Source organism: Macaca mulatta, chromosome 7, assembly GCF_049350105.2.
Source record: "Macaca mulatta isolate MMU2019108-1 chromosome 7, T2T-MMU8v2.0, whole genome shotgun sequence".
NCBI lineage: Eukaryota > Metazoa > Chordata > Mammalia > Primates > Cercopithecidae > Macaca > Macaca mulatta.
The window spans coordinates 96171305-96193642 of record NC_133412.1 but is presented as its reverse complement, the minus strand read 5'-3'; the positions used below and the strand labels follow the sequence as shown (position 1 = coordinate 96193642).

The 22338-nt window shown below is 43.1% G+C and overlaps 2 protein-coding genes and 1 long non-coding RNA gene across 17 annotated transcripts in view; 1 reads left to right on the top strand and 2 right to left on the bottom strand.

Annotated features, from left to right (window-relative positions):
* Positions 1–827: 827 nt before the first annotated feature.
* Positions 828–3787, bottom strand: C7H14orf119 (chromosome 7 C14orf119 homolog). The gene is given in 2 exon segments (NM_001190873.1): positions 828–1326; positions 3673–3787. A coding segment is annotated over 1 exon segment (423 nt). The 5' UTR covers position 1326; positions 3673–3787; the 3' UTR covers positions 828–902.
* The window catches only part of ACIN1 (apoptotic chromatin condensation inducer 1), a 37563-nt gene continuing 18992 nt past the window's right edge, over positions 3768–22338 (top strand). For 4 of the 15 annotated variants that reach the window (XM_077940681.1, XM_077940679.1, XM_077940680.1 and 1 more), the window contains exons 1-7: positions 3768–4317; positions 5730–5795; positions 8966–9077; positions 18399–18487; positions 19423–20682; positions 21193–21411; positions 21962–22077. In XM_077940681.1, the coding sequence (XP_077796807.1) occupies positions 4006–4317; positions 5730–5795; positions 8966–9077; positions 18399–18487; positions 19423–20682; positions 21193–21411; positions 21962–22077 (2174 nt within the window). In that variant the 5' untranslated portion in view covers positions 3768–4005. Of the gene's footprint in view, positions 4318–5729; positions 5796–8965; positions 9078–9496; positions 9617–18398; positions 18488–19422; positions 20683–21192; positions 21412–21961; positions 22078–22338 lie in introns of all 15 variants that reach the window. The other 11 variants (XM_077940685.1, XM_077940683.1, XM_077940684.1 and 8 more) reach the window with 4 other exon arrangements.
* Positions 4155–12481, bottom strand: LOC144330175 (uncharacterized). The gene is made up of 2 exons (XR_013396118.1): positions 12153–12481; positions 4155–7164 (listed from the first exon to the last, which is right to left on the bottom strand). It is a non-coding gene; the product is annotated as an uncharacterized LOC144330175 (long non-coding RNA).

The window sequence follows — 22338 nt, the reverse complement described above, 5'->3', positions numbered from 1 at the left end:
GAGTATCACATGCATATGCCTTAGAAAAAGGCCAGGTATGATGGTTCATGCCTGTAATCCCAGCATTTTGGGAGGCCAAGGGGAGAATGGATTGCTTGAGGCCAGCAATTCAAGACCAGACTAGAAAACGTAGCAAGACCCCCATATCTACAAAATAATTTAAAAATATTGTGGTGCGTGGCTGTAGTCCTGAATACTCAGGAGACTGAGGCAGAAAGATTACTTGAGCCTAGAATTTGAGGTTACAGTGATCTCACACTCACTGATGATCATGCCACTGCACTCCAAACTTGAGCGACAACTCATCTCTTAAAAAAAAAAAAAAAAGTCATTGTGATTTGGATTCAGTGTGGAGAAAGCAGCAACTAATTATCTCCCTCTCCTGATTTTTCATAATTTTATTAAATCATCACTGGGAAAACTAATGGTTTGGGTATCACACAATTACACTAGAATCTGATAGGAGTGGTAAAACCAGCCAATGGAATCCAGGTAAATTATAAAAATGCCACCTTTTATTGTCCTGTCTTATTTCTGGGGAAGGAGGGCTCTACTTTACACACTTCATGAGCCAGCAGTGGGCCTGAGTTATAATGTGTAGGTTCTTTTTGGTTATAGCTGCAGAAGAAGCCATCAAATTCTTGAGGATTTGACATCTCTTGGAAAGAAGCAAACTAGTAGACTGATAAGCGGGATTGCTTAGATTGATAATATTTACAAATAGGAGTCCAGTTGACATGCTATTACTGTTGAAATAACCATGCCTATGCTGGTCAGTGAGTTCAGTCAGCTGGTCTGAATACCAGTTCCAGAGCTTTAGATGACACATTTGAATTATCATTGTAGAGAGTCATGGCCTTGGCTCCATCAGCTATGGTTATCTTCTTTGGTCTGAATGCCTATCAGTCCTTACCAGCTGTAGCAGCCACTGCTTGGTAAAACTTTGCCACGAAGTCTGGCTCACTGAACTCCAGCTGTCTGACAAATTCATTGCGCTCCTGCTCAGCCCAGCCTCGAAACCACTGATCCCAAAGATGTAGCTGACACTCAAAGATAGAAGGTGGTCGGTCTGCCCCAGACACACTAAGCTGCTCCAGACTATCCAGCAATGGCTGTAATTTTTCTGGCACTGCCTTAGCTACCAGGTCCTCTAGGAAACGTTCACGCTGGGGACCTGACCAACTGGCAAACCAGTGAAGAATACACTTCATCTCCTGGGAGGTGATGTAAGACATCGGAGGAGGGGAAGGGTTAGTATTGTGTGGTACTGAGGGTAAGAGAGATGGGAAGGATAGCGGCATTGAAGAGGATGACTCCAGTGGCATCCTGAAACATAAAAGCACTGTTATACGCTCTCCAGGTAGAGCAACGAAAATACAACTTTCAAGCAACAAGACATCTTACCACACTCAATTAGCATCTACAGAGAAAATTACTTTTTATGAATTCAAAGACCCAAAATTAATAAAGTCTTTTATTTAGATTATCCAACTACCTTAGAGAAGTCACCAAAAATAACTTCGTTTCCTATTTGCCTGCCTTTTTCAAACCCATTCTTCCCTACCCACTGTCACCCTCCATCTTTCTTATAAAGAACCTAAAAATAACCAATATATTTCTTTTTTTTTTTTTTTTTTTTTTTTTTGAGACGGAGTCTTGCTCTGTAGCCCGGGCTGGAGTGCAGTGGCCGGATCTCAGCTCACTGCAAGCTCCGCCTCCCGGGTTTAGGCCATTCTCCTGCCTCAGCCTCCGGAGTAGCTGGGACTACAGGCGCCCGCCACCTCGCCCGGCTAGTTTTTTGTATTTTTAGTAGAGACGGGGTTTCACGGTGTTAGCCAGGATGGTCTCGATCTCCTGACCTCGTGATCCGCCTGTCTCGGCCTCCCAAAGTGCTGGGATTACAGGCTTGAGCCACCGCGCCCGGCCTACCAACATATTTCTTGTTCACTCTCTCCCTCTTACTTCTATGTGCCAGGCTGGGTAAAGAAAAAAACAATGATTAACGTTGGTCCATCACATCTTCTCCAAAACGAAAAAGCATACATTTTAAAATCTAGTACGTGCAGCTGGTCAAGGCTGATGCTAGTTGTTTTGTAGCTATCAACAGTGGGGGAAGAAAAAAAATTATTTATGATGAAAGAGGTTTCAATGTGCATATAAGCCTCTGAAATATGCCAAGAACTTCATAACATTTGTTACCTCCTTACATTTCCTGTAAAGCACCAGAAAAAGTTAAAGAGCAGAGTAAGAGCCTTGCTCAAAATAAGGTAACGCAGTAAAAGAACCAGAAGCCCGGGTGTTTGAGACTTTAAAGAGAGTCCAGTTGGTTTGTTGGCTTAGAGATCTAACAACTGTTACACTACTTCATGACAATCCATGTTTTTAAACAATTGCCCTTAATATTTAGTATGGGCCAGACACAGTGGCTCTTTCACTTCCAAAGTAATCTCAGCACTTTGGGAGGCCGAGGCAAGAGGATAGCTTGAATCCAGTTGTTCAAGACCAGCCTGGGCAACATGGCAAAACCTCATCTCTACAAAAAATTTAAAAACTCGTTGGGCGTAGAGGTGCCTAACTGTAGTCCTAGCTACTTAGGAGGCTGAGGTAGGAGGATCACCTGAGCCCGGGAGGTTGAGGCTGTAGTGAGCCCTGATCACACCACTGCACTCTAGCCTGGTTCAGAGTGGAATGACCCAGAGTGGAGTGACAAAAAAAATTTTTTTTTTTTTAGTATGGCATCTATTGGTGCCTTGCTATTTATTTATTTATTTATTTATTTTTGAGACGGAGTCTTGCTCTGTCGCCCAGGCTGGAGTGCAATGGCGTGATCTCAGCTCACTTCAACCTCCGCTTCCCGGGTTCAAGCAATTCTCCTGCCTCAGCCTCCCGAGCAGCTGGGAATATAGGCGTACGCCCGGCTAATTTGTTTGTATTTTTACTAGAGACGGGGTTTCACCATATTGGCCAGATTGGTCTCCAATTCCTGACCTCAAGTGATCCGCCTGCCTCGGCCTCCCAAAGTGCTTATAGGCATGAGCCACCGCGCCCGGCGCCTTGACATTAATTTTGCATCGTGAATGCAACGGAAAGATCAGCCTATTTGACTTCAATAGTTTTCAGTCTCTTAAATCTCTAACATATCTCTTAAATCTCTAAACCATTTGTCTGTGACCTATTTTACTGTTTGTGTTTCTTCTGCATCAAGTTGGAGGATTGCTAGTGACAAAGAAAGAAGCCCCTAAACAATATGAGTTCAAGTACCAAAAAAGTTCAGGGCGCTTGCATTTTTCAGTTCTTGCCCTACAGGAAGCAGTTCCTCCAAGGGAACTTACTCTCTTCTTCGGAGAAATGGAGAATTTTCTTGCCACACGGCTTCCAAGGCAAACGCAAACTCAAACTCAAGTTGAGCGTCATAAATCAGTTCATAGTCTGGGTCTGAAGACACGGCGCTGCCTGCCTCTTCCCCACTTTGGAGGCCACGGAGCTTGTTATTCCGATTCCGCCCCCCTCCACAGGCCCCACCAAAAAAAAAGCCTAAGATGGGAGTGGCTGGGATTCAGAGGACAGAGGGCAGAAGCGGTTCGCGTTAAGAAGTAGGTGGCTTGCCCTATTAGGATAGTCCGCAAACACCGAGTCTGACCCGGCCCATAGAGGTACTTCCACCCCGCTTACCTCCCCTTTTCTCTCGGACGGCACCCGAAGATTGTCAGGAGTCCTTAGACTCCAACTACCGCTGCAGCTTCCAAATTTCCTGAAAACCCTAAGCTGGGCCAGCCCGGCAGCCCACGCACTTCCGGCCTCGGACCCGCCCCAAACACCCAAGAGCCCCAGCGCCTCATCTCTAGGTCCGGAGATAAACGAACATCTCCGATTATGGTTATACCAGAGTCGAGGGCTTCCGAATATATTCGATTCAAAGCTTCGGCAAGACGAAGAAAACCGAGCCTGAAAGCAGGGCGAGAATAGGGGAGCTGCAGGGCGGATGGAAAGAATTGATTGGTGCCGATGTGGAGACGGAAATATCCGAGGACATCCGGAGGAAGCCGGGGAGTTCTGAGTGGTAATCGAGGGGTAGAGTATGGCAGTGGGCGGGGTCATCTCGGTACGTTCGAAGGGCGTTGGCGGAAATTACCGAAGATGCCCGAAGCCGTCGGGACGGACCCGAGTACCTCACGCAAGATGGCGGAGCTGGAGGAGGTGACTCTGGACGGGAAGCCTCTTCAGGCGCTGCGGGTGACCGACCTGAAGGCCGCACTGGAGCAGCGAGGCCTAGCCAAGAGCGGGCAGAAGAGTGCCCTGGTCAAGCGGCTCAAAGGGGTGAGGAGTCGGCGTTGCTGGGGTGTCGGAGGAGAGCGGACCCGGTAGAGACGAGCCTCTGCCGCGGCGCAGGCGCAGTATCCGGGCTCGGCGCGAGCTCGCTCAGGCCGCCAGCGCGAGCCTCTGGATCCGCGCGCACGGTGGTTGGTGAGGTTCGCGCTGGAATGGCGATCGCGCCGGTTCCCGCCTTAACGGCAGCAGCGCGAGCCCAAATGGGAGGGTGTGCACTACTCTCCAGGAGTGTCTTAAGCTCCTTCCTCCTTCCCCCACCCCCTCCTTGTTTGTATCTGTGGTTTCGGCGCATGCGCTGCAGAAGGAGTTAAATCCCACTACAACCTACGGCGTTGCTGGCCTGAGGGGGGCGAGTTGGGCTGGGTCGGAGTTAGGGGTATAGTTGCGCGGAGGGGTGGATGGGGTTGGTATCGGTATCTGCAGGAATAGGATTGGGGTAGGGTAAAATGTCTGCTCGATTAGATGAGGTGAGATGAAGAGAGACCTTTATGTGAAGGGACTTGATGAGAGAGGTGTCTAATTTATAGGGCATCTAGTGGCAATTTGGGTAGTTAAGAGTTTGGTGAATATTGGTGAGAGAGGCGAGGCAGGTTGATACATATTGGGGATTTTGAATCAGTTTAAGTAGATTAAGGTGGGAATGTCATGAGGTAGGTGTAGATCGATTCGAGTGTATAGGTTTGGTTTAAAGAAGGGAAGATGAGGATGTCTTGGTTTTAATTAGAGTTCAATAGGATACGTGGCAGGTAGTGCAGATTAGGTCTGGGTTGGCTCCAGGGTTGAGTTGGCAGACCGTTGCTTATACAGAAGTTGATTGTGTGTGTGTGTGTGTGTGGATGGACGGACTAGGTTAGACCACAGTTCACAGGGTCTCTGGTCATTTTCTTCTGTAGCCTCCTCTTTGAAAATTTTGTAAATTTGGTAAATCTAGGTGCCACAGTACTGGAAATTATACAAATTGACTCTAGTCCTGGGTAACCCTTTGACCAAGTAATTCCATCAGGCAAAAACCAGGAGCCCCATGGCTGCTGGTTTGAGTATTTTTAAGTAGTTTTACCTGCATGATCAGATTTAGAAGGGGCACTTGGCACAAGTGCAGAAGACAACAGGGATTTTAGTACTGGTTCTATTACTGATATTGTGACATAGCCAGGTCACTGATTCTGTGTGCCTGCATTTTATATCTGTACGTTTAGTAACAGTAACCGTGGCTACCTTTAAGGGTCTTCTGGTGATGAATGAGAACAGTGTCAGTAAAGGATTTTCAGGTCCCTGGAAGAGGAATACAGTTTAATTGTGTGTATTTAAGTCATTGCATTTAATTAAGAGGTTGTGGTAGAGGTGGGAGTTTTTCTTTTTTTTTCCTCATCATTTCTGACTTTTACCCTTCTCTATACCAGGCTCTAATGCTAGAAAATTTACAGAAACACTCAACACCCCATGCTGCATTCCAGCCAAATTCCCAGGTGAGAAAGGTTTATTCAATGGAGTGGGCTCTTTGGATATACAGACACATGGCAGGACGTGGTGTTGTATATTTCATGCTTAATTCCTCACGACTATTTTCCTAAGTTCCCTTGGTCAGAAATGTTCTCAAACCAGGACAGTTGAATTCGAATCACCCAGTTGTATACAAGGGCCTGGAGTAAAGAACAGAATCAAAGGCGCTATTAGTTTATAATAATTGAAATGGTATGTGCAGAAAGGTGTGGCTTCCATTAATTACGTGTAGTACAGAGATCTGAAGTCATTTATCTGCCATGAATTTAGGAAAGGTAGTTGATGTCTTTGAGTATAGATATGAAGTAGACCACCAATGTGACAGTGTAGGAAAATAGTTGCTAATTAAGAACTCTTGTTGATGTAGATTTACCAAGGATTCAATCCTGTGTAAGTCACCCACCATTACTAGTGTTAACTACTAACTCAATGCACTTATTCATAAGCATTACTAATAGCTCCTTTACTTAGGATAAGAAACTTAACCTTTGGAGGCCTTGGTTTCCTCCATTTCCTTATCTGTAATATGAGAAAAAGTCAAACTAAACCCATGGGTTTATAACTGCTCTCGGGGTTTTGTGGAGCTGCTTTGGGGAGCTTCTTAGGGGAAATAAATACCTTTTTCTCAAGTAAGCAAGGCTCATACTTCTCTCTTAAACTAGATTAGATCTACTTTTATCCGCTTTGACAATTGAGTTTCTGCATAAGATGTCTTTTAAATTATTCCACAGTTAAAATCCAAAAATTATAAGGCTGCACAGTCTCTTAAAGTTTCTTTCAGTTTTTGAAAATCCCCTCTTTATAATGTGTCATATACTTAAAGGAAAAATCCAAGTCTTTGTTAAAGCAGTGGTGTGCAGCCTCAGTACTAGATGAAGTCCCAGGATACTGTGGAAAACAAGAGAGCCCTCCTACTCCCTTGTTATCACCTCATTAAGCTGTAAGTATCATAATCTAGCCAGCTTTCAGAGGTTCAATTAAGTACTTTAACAAGCATAAGAAACTGCATAAGTTAATCAGCTTAATTGTATTCTTTTTACCCATTGCATTTTAGTCTTTGAAGCTTTGCTTTTATTAACACAGGGGTTTTGCAGCAAACATGCCTATTCTGTAATACATGCAACCCACCCTTAGGCAATGTCCATTGAGTGCCAAGAGGCTCATTTCTACTTTAGTTGAAAATAAACATTTACTATGTTTAGGAAACATGACTTAATGACTAGAAAGTATTCAGGTTTTTTTTTGCTTTTTGGGGAGTTCTAAATAGGACTTGCTAAGCAAGAAGGTTCTAGGGAGGAGAACTTGTGAAGAGAAAGCTGGAGGTCAGAAGAGCAACTTGGGCCGGGCGCGGTGGCTCACGCCTGTAATCCCTGCACTTTGGGAGGCCGAGGCGGGCGGATCACGAGGTCAGGAGATCGAGACCATCCTGGCTAACACGGTGAAACCCCGTCTCTACTAAAATACAAAAAATTAGCCGGGCGCGGTGGCGGGCGCCTGTAGTCCCAGCTACTCGGAGGCTGAGGCAGGAGAATGGCCAGAACCCGGGAGGCGGAGCTTGCAGTGAGCCGAGATGGTGCCACGGCACTCCAGCCTGGGCGACAGAGTGAAGACTCCGCCTCAAAAAAAAAAAAAAAAAAAAAAAAAAAGAAGAGCAACTTGGGAATCTATTACAGAAAAAAATAGGAAAAGGCATAAGCTCCTGTTACCAAGGATTTCCTTTCACCTATACAAAATGGAGTTATAACTTTGTCTAAATGCTCAATGGATATCCCTTTTCTTAGTCTCTTAATTTCATGCTTTTAAATACTATACTTGGATTTTGGAGACCTTTGATAAAATGTTTCCTGGATATGAGGCCAGGCATTGTGGCTCACACCTGTAATGCTAGCACTTTGGGAGGCCAAGGCGGGTGGATCATCTGAGGTCAGGAGTTTGAGACTAGCCTGACCAACATGGCAAAACCCCGTCTTTACTAAAAATGCAAAAATGAGCTGGGTATGGTGGCACATGTCTGTAATCCCAGCTACTTGGGAGGCTGAGGCAGGAGAATGACTTGAACCCGGGAAGCAGAGGTTGCAGCAAGCCGAGATCACGCCATTGTTCTCCAGCCTGGGTGACAGAGTGATACTCCACCTCGAAGAAAAAAAGAAATGTTTCCTGACTAGGTAACGATTGATCTTTTGGAGGAACTGGCTTTTTTTTTTTTTTTTTTTTTTTTTTTTCTTGAGATGGAGTCTTGTTTAAACCCAGGCTGGAGTGCAGTGGCACGATCTCGGCTCACTGCACCTACCACCTTCTGAGTAGCCAGGATGACAAACTCACACCACGATATGCCCAGCTTTTTGTATTTTTGGTAGAGATGGGTTTCACCATGTTGCTGAAGCTGGTCTCGAACTCCTGAGCTCAAGCAGTCTTCCCACTTCAGCCTCCCAAAGTACTGGAATTGCAGATGTGAGCTACCATGCTTCAGTCTTGATACTACCAAAAGGAAATTTTAGATTACCCTTTAGATAATGTTCCACGTAATCTAGGAATTTAGCCTAAAAGGTATAATTACAGGAATTTTAATTTAAGGTTATTTGTGGCTGGGCACGGTGGCTCACACCTGTAATCCCAGCACTTTGGAAGGCTGAGGCAGGTGGATCACTTGAGGTCAGGAGTTTGAGACCAGTCTGACCAACATAGTGAAACTCCGTCTCTACTAAAAATACAAAAATTAGCCAAGTGTGGTGGCACACACCTGTAATCCCAGCTACTCAGGAGGCTGAGGCAGGAGAATCATTTGAAGTCAGGAGGCAGAGGTTGCAGTGTGCTGAGATCACGCCACTACACTCCAGCCTGGGCAACAGAGTGAAACTCTTGTCTTAGAAAATAAAAATTAAAAAAAGTAATTTGTGTACCAATATCACTCTTTGGAAACTGAGTATTTAAAACAAAAAATTACATGCAGCTTTCTTTTTGCCCTTTTTTTTGTGACTCAAGGCTATTCTTTTCTGCAATATAGAACCAACTTAGAAAAGAGCTTCCCAACATTTTAGTTATCTTTCTTGGGTCCAACTTTGCTCCATGGAATTTTCTTCTTTGCATTTTCCTGGTTTGTTTTCCTAGACCCTCTTTTTTCATTTCCTCTACACAGATTGGTGAGGAAATGAGCCAGAACAGTTTCATAAAACAGTATCTGGAAAAGCAGCAGGAGCTACTTAGGCAGCGTCTGGAACGTGAAGCTCGAGAAGCTGCAGAACTTGAAGGTAAGCCCAGATTGTCACTTTTAACAAGGAGTTCGTCATTCTTAGCCCTGTCACCGAGTAGATAGGCCTGTCTAACTAGGCAATTTCAAAAATAAGTGAGGCTGAGACTGCTACTTACTTGCTTTCATAGCCCATGAAGCCAAGTGATTTACTGTTTACTTTTGTCAGGGAAGAGGACACTTAATTTGACTGTCTTGTTAGAAGAGGATTCCTGCCAACAGGAAGAGTTATAAGTAAATTAAGCTACCATTTAGATGAAGTAGTGCTGAATCCCAGGGAGTTTTTTCTTTGTATATGGTGCTCTTTTTGGTATGTATCTCTGTATCTGTGACTTTGCTGACCTCCTTCACTCCTCTACATATTCCTACATGCTGAGTCCTTCACTCCCTCCCTGCCCCGACCCGATCTGTACTTTGCAGAAGCTTCAGCTGAGTCGGAGGACGAGATGATCCATCCTGAGGGAGTGGCTTCCCTGCTGCCTCCTGACTTTCAGAGCAGCCTGGAGAGACCAGAGCTGGAGCTCAGCAGACATTCGCCCAGTACGTATCTCCCTCCCCACTGCGCTGTTTTGTCAATCCTGCGTAGTTGGTGGGGGGAGGTAGTTACACCTCCTTTCATGCCAAGCCTCCATGAAAGTCCCAGGGAAATTCTGTGACATTGATATTTGACATCTGTTTCTCATGGAAGGTATACACCCTTTTTGGAGTCTGCTTTCACCTATATATTGTGTTACCTTCTCAGTGTTTTACAAAGCAGTGTGATTTTTCTTCTCATCTGTACCTCTTCAACTCTTCTACCTCTGAATTTGGCAACAGTCAACTCTTTTTCATCTCCTCACCAACTGTGTATATTACATGTTAACACATTCAGTCATCTCCCCGAATTAGGCATCTGCTGTGGTCTAATCAACAGATTTTTATTGTGTACTTGTATACCAGGCACATGCTAGACACTAGGAATATAGTAAAGAAAGAAGTCTCAGCCCCAAGAAACTTAGTCTAGTGAGGAGATGGACATTAGTTACAGTTGTATTGGCTGCTGTGCAAGGCAACCCAGAGTGTTATGTGAGCATATTATAATAGAGAGCTCTAACCTAGTATATGGGATTGGTTCAGGCAAGATTAATTAATTTCTTCACATTATAAAAAATATTAAGCACCCAGGCTGGACGCGGTGGCTCACGCCTGTAATCCCAGCACTTTGGGAGGCCGAGGCAGGCGGATCACCTGAGGTCAGTAGTTCCAGACCAGCCTGGTCAACATAGCGAAACCACGTCTCTTAAATACAAAAATTAGCCGGGTGTGGTGGCAGGCACCTGTAATCCCAGTGACTCTGGAGGCTAAGACAGGAGAATAGCTTGAACCCGGGAGGCGGAGGTTGCAGTGAACCGAGATTGCACCATTGCACTCCAGCCTGGACAATAGAGCAAGACTCTGTCTCAAAAAATATATATAATAATAAGCACCCAATTTTGCATGATATCTCAAGCAGAAGTCTATAATATAGACTTTGTCTTTTGGGTACTCCCTGTCTAAGTCAGTATACTTTCAGAAGAACATGTACAGGTTGAGCATGCCTAATCCAAAGACCCAAAACTTTTTGAGCATTCACAGGACACTCAAAGGAAATGCTCATTAGAGCATTTCAGATTTTGGGTTTTCAGATTAGGGATGCTGAATCAGAAAGTATAATGCAGATATTCAAAAATTCAAAATCTAAAACACTTGTTATCCCAAACATTTTGGGAAAGGGATACTTAATATGTATATAAGACATGTGGATTGTTAGTAGATTTATTAAACCAATGCGTAACTTAACAAGTATTTTGAATAATTCGTAATGTTGAGGGGGTGCGGAATCCACCATAATCAGTATTTTTAAGATGTATGGAAGTTTCCAGCTCTTCTGAGTAATATAGAATTCCTTCGTGGACTACACTTGATTTTAGTCAAAAGGCTGAGCAGCGATAGAATCTTCATGGAAATATATTTTTTAGAAGATATTTAATGGTGGGAAAGAAATTATCCAAAAGGTTAGAGAAAATAGAGGGCCTTTGAGCCTAGTTTTAAGGTCATGTTTTACTCAGTCCCTGTTTTTCTTGATCCTAGTCTTAGACCCAGAAAGACATTTTTAGAAATCTTTAAGTAAGAAAATACTTTGGAATTATTAAGTTCCTTAGGGACCTCTTTTCTCCTTAAATATGAGAGTAATAGACCCTCAGCTGATCCACTTTACTCTCTGCGCCCTTTCCCCCCCCCGGTTTTAAAGCCAGGAGGAAATAGAAAGCTCTTACAAAATTGTCAGTATTTCTTCTCACATAAAACTAAAAACAAAAATTTATTGAATTCCTACTGCGTACATATCTCCATGTGAGAGTATGTTGGGAGTTAGCACAGCGTAAAGTCTGTTAGGAAGAGAGAACAATTGCACATAAATAGAACAATAGAAGATAGTATGTGACAGTGATAGAGACATAGGGACCCAAAAGAGTGGAAGAGCTCTGAGGACTACAGTGATTAGAGAAAGCCTCATAAAGAGGTATAGGATTTGAGCTGAGTCTTAGAAATGGTTTGGCAGAGAAGATACAAAAAGATATTTTTAGGAAGGAACAAAGGCAGAGACATAGGAATGTATATGGTATTTTTAAAGGAGAGGTAGTAGACTAGCCTGAGTAGAGTATTTCACATTTGAGAATAGCAGACTATTGTCAAGGTAGACTATTAAAAGGTAGATTAGGGTGATATACAGAGGGCTTTAAATGCCAGGCCGATAAGGCTATGAGGGTTTTTTGTTTTGCTTTTTGTTTTTTTTTTTTGAGATGGAGTCTCGCTCTGCCGCCCAGGCTGGAGTGCAGTGGCCGGATCTCAGCTCACTGCAAGCTCCGCCTCCCGGGTTCACGCCATTCTCCTGCCTCAGCCTCCCGAGTACCTGGGACTACAGGCGCCCGCCACCGCACCCGGCTAGTTTTTTTATATTTTTTTAGTAGAGACGGGGTTTCACCGTGTTAGCCAGGATGGTCTCGATCTCCTGACCTCGTGATCCGCCCGTCTCGGCCTCCCAAAGTGCTGGGATTACAGGCTTGAGCCACCGCGCCCGGCCGAGGGTTTTTTTTTTTTTTAGTTCTATAGGTAATGGGGGAACCATTGAAATTTCTTAATAGGACCGTGATTTGATAAGGAGCTCTCTCTAAAAAAAAAAAAAAAAAAAAAAGAGGCTCTCAGTTCTTAATATAATTTGAAATGAAAATTAGAAATGATTTCTGAAATAGATTTCAAAAGCAAAGATTTAGAGTAAGGGTAGCCAGTCTTTTCAGTGCTTTATGTCGTCAGACCCTGCCCATGGCTAATAATTGATGGAGGAAAAAAAAAATAACCCAGAGGTTAAAAAAAAAAGTAAAAAATAAATTGAAAAGCATAAATGTAGTAAATTGTAGAGTACCGCTTATCATTTCCTTACATGCTCTTCAGTGTCCTTTATGCCATAAACTTTCCTACCTCTGATCTTGGCTTAGATAAGAATCCCATTATAGATGTTGTACAACATTTAGTTAAGGTCCTGAATGGAGTGGCCGTTTGGAGTTCTATCAGTGCTTCGTTGGATCAGCATTAACCCTAGTGTTTGCCCAGACATCAGATTCTTCCAGGTGTAGTATCTCAGTCTGCCATATGCCAGTATGCCATTGCAGTGGCAGCTTATTTGTTAGCTTTGGATGTTTTGGGGTTCTTTCTTGACTAATAAATTTTGGTTAAGTTTCCTACTAACATTTTTCTAAACACTTTTGGAACCTGAGGGGGATTTTTTGTTTGTTTGTTTTAATATTATTATATTTAAGAATATGGATTCCTGGCCTCTACCCAAAGAATCTCAAGAAATGGGAGTCCTGGGACTACATTTTTTAAAAACTCCCTGAGTGGATCTGTTGACCAATTCATTTTATGAATGACTAACTGAAGGAAGAGTTTTTCAGTGTTGCAATTTATCAAGATCTTTGGTTTGTATTCCAGCATCCTCCTATTTATGTGCTATTGGCAAAATCCCAAATAGGAAGGAAGAATTGGTTTGCCCAGGTATGGTCTCTAACATCTGTGATCCTAGCACTTTGGGATGCTGAGGTGGGAGGATCTCCCAGGATTCTGGCCTAAGCAACATAGCGAGTCCTATCTGTACAAAAAAATAGAAAACATTAGCTGCCTGTGATGGCACATGCCTGTGGTCCCAGCTACTCGGGAGGATGAGGTGGGAAGATTGCTTGGGCCCTAGAGATCAAGGTGGCAGGCAACAGAGTGAAACCCTGTCTCAAAGAAATAATTGGTTTATAAAATCCTGTCTGACTTTCCCTCTTATGTCTCCATCACTTTCTTCAGATTTTTCTAAGGTGTTGGGACTCATTATCCACCGACCATAGTCAGAAATTATCTGAGTTTTCTTCCATATCATGACTGTGTGTACAAAAATTCTTACTGTCCTTAATTTTTTCAAAAACAGCTCACACTAAGAAAATACATTTTAAAATGGATATTCAGAATATTGATTCTTTAACAAAGGTGACTTTAGCTAGCCTTTGGCTTATAGAGTATGCCCCTCATTCCTTTTTCTCCATGTTAAAACCTGGATGCTGAAATTGTAGAGAAACACTATGTAACTTACTTACAGGTCTAACATGAGTCAGATTTAGGTTTGGTATTGTTTCCAGGTCTGTATTCTCTTCATTCCTGCTTCTTATTCACACCTAAGGTTACCTTTTAGCCACAGGCTTTTCTTCGATGTCTGGCTACCTTACTTTGGTCCCACAAATCCTGCCCAGTATTTTGTTTTCTAGGGTGAAGAACTATTTCATCTATAACCCTTAAACATTCTGCACTTTAATATATCCTGCATTGTCTAGCAACTGCCTTTTCCTTTCTGTGAAGACTTCTGGCTTTGGACTCTTGGAAATCTAATATTTACCCTGACTTGTTTTTCGAATCCTGAAATATATTTATTAGCCTGTTATCAGTATTGGTTCCACCCTTAGCTAAAGCGCTCACTGTCTACATGGGTTACTAACATCTGGCCTAAGACATTCATTGTGACCATGTTCTTGTAATAGAAGGTATAACCTTTCTCAGAAGTTTGTCTGCATCACATCAGCTCTTTCCAAGGAATTAGAGATTCCTCATCTCTTTATATTTTGCATTGCTGACTAATTTCTTGTTTCATTTCTAAGACCCCTCCATTTTTCACTTTTATTGCAAAACAGTGGTGACCAAAACTTTCTGAACAGCCCTGCTCATTTCTTCAGATATCTTTGATGACTTACTAAGAGTTCTTCCAGAGGAGTAATCATCCAGAAATCCTATCACTGCAGTTTTACAGTATCAAAAATGACAATCCAATAAATAGCATATAGTTCATAGTAGGTAGGTAAAGAGGCTATTTTGCTTGTACATACTAATTTTAAAATTGCAACTCAGTTATTTGACTTGCTTTATTTTTGAGACAGAGTCTGGCTCTGTCACCCAGGCTGGAGTGCACTAGCACGATCTCAGATCACTGCAAGCTCCGCCTTCCGGGTTCACGTGATTCCCCTGCCTCAGCCTCCCGGGTAGCTGGGACTACAGGCGCCCGGCACCATGCCCAGCTAATTTTTTGTATTTTTAGTAGAGACGGGATTTTACCATGGTCTCGATCTCCTGACCTCGTGATCCGCCCGCCTCAGCCTCCCAAAGTGCTGGGATTACAGGCGTGAGCTACTGCACCCAGCCTTGACTTTAACACGTTTATCTCTGACCAACTTTGTACATGCCTTTTTTTTTTTTTTTTTTTTGGTGTGTGTGTGATAAATTAGCTTCTTTCATTGATACTTGCGAAGGAACTTTGCCTAACATTTATGAAAACTTTTTATTTTGGTTTTACTCATAATTTAGCCTATTTCAGATCACTGAATTATGAAATGATTATTTCATTTCACTGCACTACTGTCTTACAAATAACTTAAAATGTTTGCTAAAGAGTCTGACCTGTTACTATGTATCTTAATCATATATCTTGTATGAACAACCATAACACAAATCTTTCTTCACTTACCCAGATATGAAATGGTATATACTCAGAGGTCCTTTTAATCAAATGATCATGAAGTAAAGTTTTACAAAACATGTGTAGTCTTCTAATTGATTTCATTAGTTTCATTTTGTTTTTGTTTTATTTTTTTGAGATGGAGTCTCGCTCTGTCGCCCAGGCTGGAGTGCAGTAGCACCATCTCAGCTCACTGCAACCTTGCCTCCCAGGTTCGAGCAATTATTCTGCCTCAGCCCCCTGAGTAGCTGGGACTACAGGCGTGCGCCACCACACCCAGCTAATTTTTTTTTGTATTTTTAGTACAGACGGGGTTTTACCATATTGGCCAGGCTAGTCGTACTCCTGACCTCGTGATCCACCCACCTCGGCCTCTCAAAATGCTGGGATTGCAGGCGTGAGCCACCACGACCAGCCTCATTTTGATTTTTTACTTATTATTACAGAAGCATTCGCCTAGTTCATTTTAGATTGAAAGGATATAGAAATAAGAGAGAAAGCCGGGCATGGTGGCTTACATCTGTAATCCCAGCACTTTGGGAGGCCGAGGTGGGCAGATCACAAGGTCGGGAGTTCGAAACCAGCCTGGCCAATGTGGCAAAACCCCGTCTCTACTAAAAATATAAAAATTAGCTGGGCATGGTGGTGGGCGCCTGTAATCCCAGTTACTCAGGAAGCTGAGGCAGGAGAATCGCTTGAACCCAGGAGGCAGAGGTTGCAGTGAACCGAAATTGTGCCATTGCTTGTGCCATTGCACTCCAGCCTGGGCGACAAGCAAGACTCCGTCTTAAAAAAAAAAAAAAAAAAAAAAAAAGAAGATCTGGGATTAGAGCTGCATACAACCTGCTTTATTTGCGCTATTACTATAGAACATGATTTTGTGGATCATTTAAACCTTTTGTACTGTATTAAAATTGAGTCCAATCTAGCTGATTAAATATCTGGAATATAATTATCTTCCTGCTATTTTCTAAACTGGTTCTCATTGTTATTAGTATTGCTACTCTACATAGTTGATCTTTTTTTTTTTTTCTTCTTTGAGATGGAGTCTTGCTCTGTCGCCCAGGCTGGAGTGCAGTGACGCAATCTCGGCTCACTGCAAGCTCCGCCTCCCGGGTTCACACCATTCTCCTGCCTCAGCCTCCCGAGTGGCTGAGATACAGGCGTCTGCCACCACACCCGGCTAATTTTTTGTATTTTTAGTAGAGACGGAGTTTCACCGTGTTAAGATGGTCTCAATCTCCTGACTTCGTGATCCGCCCGCCTCAGCCTCCCCAAGTGCTGGTATTACCAGCGTGAGCCACTGTCCCCAGCTGCCTAGTTGATCTTAATTTGGTAGGAAATTTAGAAATCATCTAGTGCAGCCCCTCCTTTTTCTCAATCACGACATTTGAGACTCGGGCACAGTGGTTTATACCTTAATCTCAGCACTTTGGGAAGACCAGGGTGGGAGGATTACTTGAGCCCTGGAGGCTGAGGCTGCAGTGAGCCATGATCATGCCACTGCACTCCAACCTGGGTGACAAAGCAAAACGCTGTCTAAAAAGAAAGATACTGAGACTCAAATTACTTAAGTAATTTACCCAGTTACCTTCCTTCATGGAATCTGAGCGAAACTTTCATTCAGTGTTACATAGATTAATTGTTCAGGATAACCTAGATTGGTGGTTTCCAAGCTTTCTTTTAATAGAACTTTTTTCCCTTAAAAACAAAAAACAAACAAACAAAAAAAAAAACAAAAAAAAAACCTCACCTAGTCTGGGTGTGGTGGCTCACACCTGTAATTCCAGAACTTTGGGAGGCCAAGGCGGGTGAATTGCTGAGCCCAGGAGTTCGTGACTAGCCTAGGCAACATGATGAAACTCCGTCTTTGCAAAAAATACCAAAATCAGCCAGGTGTTGTGGCATGTGCTTGCAGTCCCAGTTGCCCAGTAGGCTGAAGCAGGAGAATCGCTTGAACCCGGGAGGCAGAGGTTGCAGTAAGCCGAGATCATGCCTTTGCACTCCATCCTGGGCAACGAGAGCAAAACTCTGTCTCAAAAAAAGAAAAAAGAAAAACATATGAGCTCATGCCTGTAATTCCAGCGCTTTGGGAGGCCAAGGCGGGCGGATCACTTGAGGTTAGGAGTTTGAGACCAGCCTCTCCAACAGGGTGAAACCCCATCTTGGCTGGGCACGGTGGCTTACTCCTGTAATCGCAGCACTTTAGGAGGCCGAGGCAGGCAGGTCACGAGGTCAGGAGATCGAGACCATCCTGGCTAACATGGTGAAACCCCGTCTTTCCTAAAAATACAAAAAATTTGCCAGTTGTAGTGGCAGGCACCTGTAGTCCCAGCTACTTGGGAGGCTGAGGCAGGAGAATGGTGTGAACCCGGGAGGCAGAGCTTGCAGTCAGCTGAGATCGGCCACTGCACTCCAGCCTGGGCAACAGAGCAAGACTCCATCTCAAAAAAAAAAAAAGAAACTCCATCTCTACTAAAAATACAAAAAGTAGCCAGGCATGGTGGTGGGCGCCTATAATCCCAGCTGCTTGGGAGGCTGAGACGTGAGAATGGTTTGAAGCCAGGAGGCAGAGGTTGCAGTGAGGCAAGATTGCACCACTGCATCCAGCCTGGGCAACAGAGTGAGACTCCATCTCAAAAAAAAAAAAAAAAATCTTATCTTGAGCTCTAATACATAAAACCTAATAGAGAGGACCCAATTCTGAAACCCCATCCAGTTGGCTTGAAGTAATTTCTGGGAACTTCAGGGTGCTGAAAAACATTCCTCTAAGTATTTATTTCTTGAGTTTGTTATTGTGCAAATTTGTATATTTAATCATAATATTTTGGTTGAAATTAGGAAGTAGTAGTAATAGGCAATCCAAAAAAATGGATACAGAACATAATGAAGTCTTAAACTTTATTCAGAGTAAGAACACTTGTAGAATACTTATATAAGTACACTTTGTATTTGTACATCCCTGCTAGACAGTTTGAAGCCCCTGGAAATTATTTTACATTTATTTGAGTTATTTATAATCTGTGAATTGGCTTTGAGGTGTTGAAAATATACTAGACATGCACACCAAGAATTACCAATAAGACCCTGATCTTGGGGCTTTATGTAGTCTTTTCTTTAGCATGAAGTCAAAGAAATTGATACAGATAAGTCTTGGTAGGTTCATATGCTGTAATTGGTTGGATATTAGAAAGTCTGATTTTTAAAAAACCATGAATGAGTCTTCACTTCATGAATCTGACTTGATTCTTTTTCATTCAATAGGAAAAAGCTCCTCAATTTCTGAAGAGAAAGGTGACTCTGATGATGAGAAACCGAGGAAAGGAGAAAGACGATCATCTAGGGTCAGACAGGTAACTCAGATACCTCCTAAAGCATCACCTCTTTTGTAATGCTTTGGATATCTTCTTTTCCTCCTCAAACTTTTTTTGAGTTCGTATGTCTCTACATTTAGGGGTTTTGTTTTTCTTTTTTGGGACAGTCGGGCTCTGTCGCCTAGGCCTGAGTGAGTGGTGTAATCACAGCTCACTACAGCCTCGACCTCCTAGGCTTAAGCAATCCTTCCACCTCAGCCTCCCAAAGGGTTGGGATTACAAGCGTGAGCCACTGCCTGGCCTCTAGATTTCTTTGTAGTCATCTTCCTTCTCTTTGTCATCTTTTTGTTGTTCGTTTTGTTTTTTATTTAGATCTGCTCTGCCTTTCAGATTTCTAAGTGAATATTTTTACAAAGTTTAAATTTGTAAGTTAGCAGGCTGCTCTGTATTCTTAAAGCACATTATTAGACAAGATATGACATAATTAACCATTCAATTAAAGCCTTAAAGTTATATGATACAATACTAAGTGGGCAGAATACAAAAGTGTTATGTGTAGTGTAATTATGACTGTACAAAGGAAATGATTAGAGGAAAGAATAAAAAGAAATATACCAAAATGATAAAAAGATAATCATATTAATTGATAGTAGGTTAGTTCTCCTCAGCCCCCTATCCACCCTTCTACTTTCTAGATGCTCTGCTAATATTTTACTGGAAAAAAAAAAGGGTACTTGAAGCTAAAATTTAAACTACATAGAAGTAGCTTCATTATTGTACTTCTTTTGGTCACTCTATTTTGATTCCCCTAAGTGCCACAGTTAGTCATGATTATCTCCTGTCACTCCTGTTTCTGTTGCTGAAAGTATGTATCATTGAATTTCTCCTTCCTAGGGATGTCTCATTAGATACTTTCTCTCCTCTGTTGATTGTGAGCAAATACATTTGGAGCCATTGTATATCTGTTCTTTCAGGCAAGAGCAGCTAAACTCTCTGAGGGCAGCCAGCCTGGTGAGGAGGAAGAGGATCAAGAAACACCTTCCAGAAACCTAAGGGTCAGAGCGGAACGAAATTTGAAAACAGAGGAGGAAGAGGAGGAGGAGGAGGAGGAGGAAGAAGAAGATGAAGAAGAGGAAGATGATGATGAGGGACAAAAATCTAGGGAGGCACCAATCCTGAAAGAGTTTAAGGAAGAAGGGGAAGAGATGCCTAGAGTAAAACCAGAGGAGATGATGGATGAGAGACCCAAAACAAGATCCCAGGAACAGGAGGTGTTAGAGAGAGGAGGGAGAGTTACAAGATCCCAGGAAGAGGCTAGAAAAAGTCATCTGGCCAGACAGCAGCAGGAGAAGGAAATGAAAACATCTCCCCTTGAGGAGGAAGAAAGAGAAATAAAATCTGCACAAAGCTTAAAGGAAAAATCGAAGTCTCCTTCCCCTCCTCGACTGACTGAAGATCTAAAGAAGGCCCCACTTGTAGTGCAACCAGAGCAAACTGCCAGCGAGGAGGAGACTCCTCCACCTTTACTTACCAAGGAAGCATCTTCACCACCACCTCATATACAACTCCGCAGCGAAGAAGAAATAGAGCCCATGGAAGGCCCAGCCCCCCCTGTCCTCATTCAGTTATCTCCTCCTAATACAGATGCTGAGACCAGGGAGCTATTAGTATCTCAGCATACTGTCCAGTTGGTAGGAGGCCTGTCTCCTTTGTCAAGTCCTGCAGACACCAAAGCAGAATCTCCAGCAGAGAAAGTGCCAGAGGAGAGTGTCCTGCCTCTGGTTCAAAAAAGCACACTGGCTGACTACTCAGCCCAGAAGGATCTTGAACCTGAGTCAGACAAATCTGCTCAGCCACTCCCTCTAAAAATTGAGGAGTTAGCACTGGCCAAAGGAATCACTGAAGAATGTCTGAAACAGCCATCTTTGGAACAGAAGGAAGGCAGAAGAGCTTCTCATACCCTTCTCCCAAGCCACAGATTGAAACAGTCAGCTGATTCATCCTCTAGCCGGTCCTCGTCATCTTCCTCCTCCAGTTCTAGATCAAGATCTCGCTCTCCTGACAGTTCAGGTTCTCGGTCTCATTCGCCGCTCAGATCCACGCAGAGAGATGTAGCCCAGGCACGTACTCATGCCAACCCTCGTGGTAGACCCAAGATGGGCTCCAGATCAACATCAGAGTCCAGATCAAGGTCACGTTCACGTTCTCGTTCAGCATCAAGCAACAGCAGAAAAGTGAGTATGAGAGAATCCTAGGTGTACTAATGTTCTGTCATATTCCAGTAGTTTTCATTTCAGCCCCTGGAGGACCGGTCATGATTTCTGAAAGAAATAGGAAAAGCCTCCTCTAGTCTCCTTCACTGATTACTTTTCTCTTCATTTCAGAATCGAATTTTCAATTAATTGATTCCTAAAATGGGGTTCTTTTTCATTTTGAGTCCCTTTGATAGAATGTTCAATTTACATACTCATCTCCTTCACTAGATGTAAACTACTTGAGGGTATGGGCATGCCCTTTTACATGTGTGTTCCAGGATCTAGCATCTAGTTAAAACTTAGTAATTTGTTAAATAAGTGGTCAAGGAGATCACTAAATGGGAATAAACACAGACAAAATGGGAGTAAACGCAGACAGAAAGGTCCAGAGTATAAAGTTTGGTTCATGGAAACTGGAAAACTCAGCAATCTACTGAATATATACCGTATACAATAATTTTCCTTTTTACGTGTTTCATTTTATTTTAGTCTCTGAGCCCTGGAGTCTCCAGGGATAGCAGCACCAGCTATACTGAAACCAAAGATCCCTCTTCTGGTCAGGAGGTTGCAACTCCACCAGTGCCACAACTACAGGTCCGTGAGCCAAAGGAGAGGACTTCCACCTCCTCATCCTCTGTCCAAGCAAGGCGTCTGAGTCAGCCTGAACCAGCTGAAAAGCATGTGACCCAGAGGTTACAGCCTGAGCGGGTAGGCTATTGTGACCCCTCCCTACACAGAGATGGAGGATTAAACAAGATATTCCCTCTTGTCTTTGCTATAAAACTAAAAAGTTAAGTCTGGACTAGGTTCAGTAGCAATGTAGTGGATACCTGTTAATCCTTCTTAACTCATTTCCAGCTCCCTAGTTCGTGGAAGTTCTACATGAGGCTGAGCATCAGGGTTATCTCCAGGGCCCCCATGGTCAATTCTTCCTCATAGCTCCTCCTTTTATCTGCCAAAAGGAAGCAGCCTTTTCTTAGTTCTCTCAAAAAAGAAATCTGTCAGAACAAGGATCACTGAGGAAAAGGAAAAAAATTAGAAATTCTGATAAAATGATTGCTGGCATAAATATTCTTGAAGTACCTATTTTTAAGCCGTGTTCCATTCCTTATTCTAAAATGAAATGAAATATACAGAGGGCTGTGTGTAGAGCTGGTACTGTGTATGTCCTGCCCTGCCTTTTTCAGGCTCCTGGTAGAAGAAAAGGAGCCAAGCAGATTTAAATATTTTGCTGTTTGTTTTTGCTATCTCCTGACAGGGGAGCCCAAAGAAGTGTGAAGCTGAAGAGGCAGAGCCACCAGCTGCCACACAGCCCCAAACCTCAGAGACTCAGACCTCTCATCTGCCAGAATCAGAAAGAATTCATCACACTGTGTAAGTGATATATCTCGACCGGGGTATAACAAGGAACTATGAGTGTGCGATAGTTCTTTGCTCCCTAGGGTTCTTTGACTAAGCAGTCCTAGTTTCCTTTTAAAACATAAAGGCAGAGCTTTATCTGGACAAAGGCTAGATAGACTTCAGTTACTATGTTGGGAGTCACCACCTTTAAGGTAACCTGAAAAGTGGTCATCAGGGCACAAGGAAAACTCACCTGGGATCATCCAGCCAAAATAGTCAACTCCTTTAAGGTTC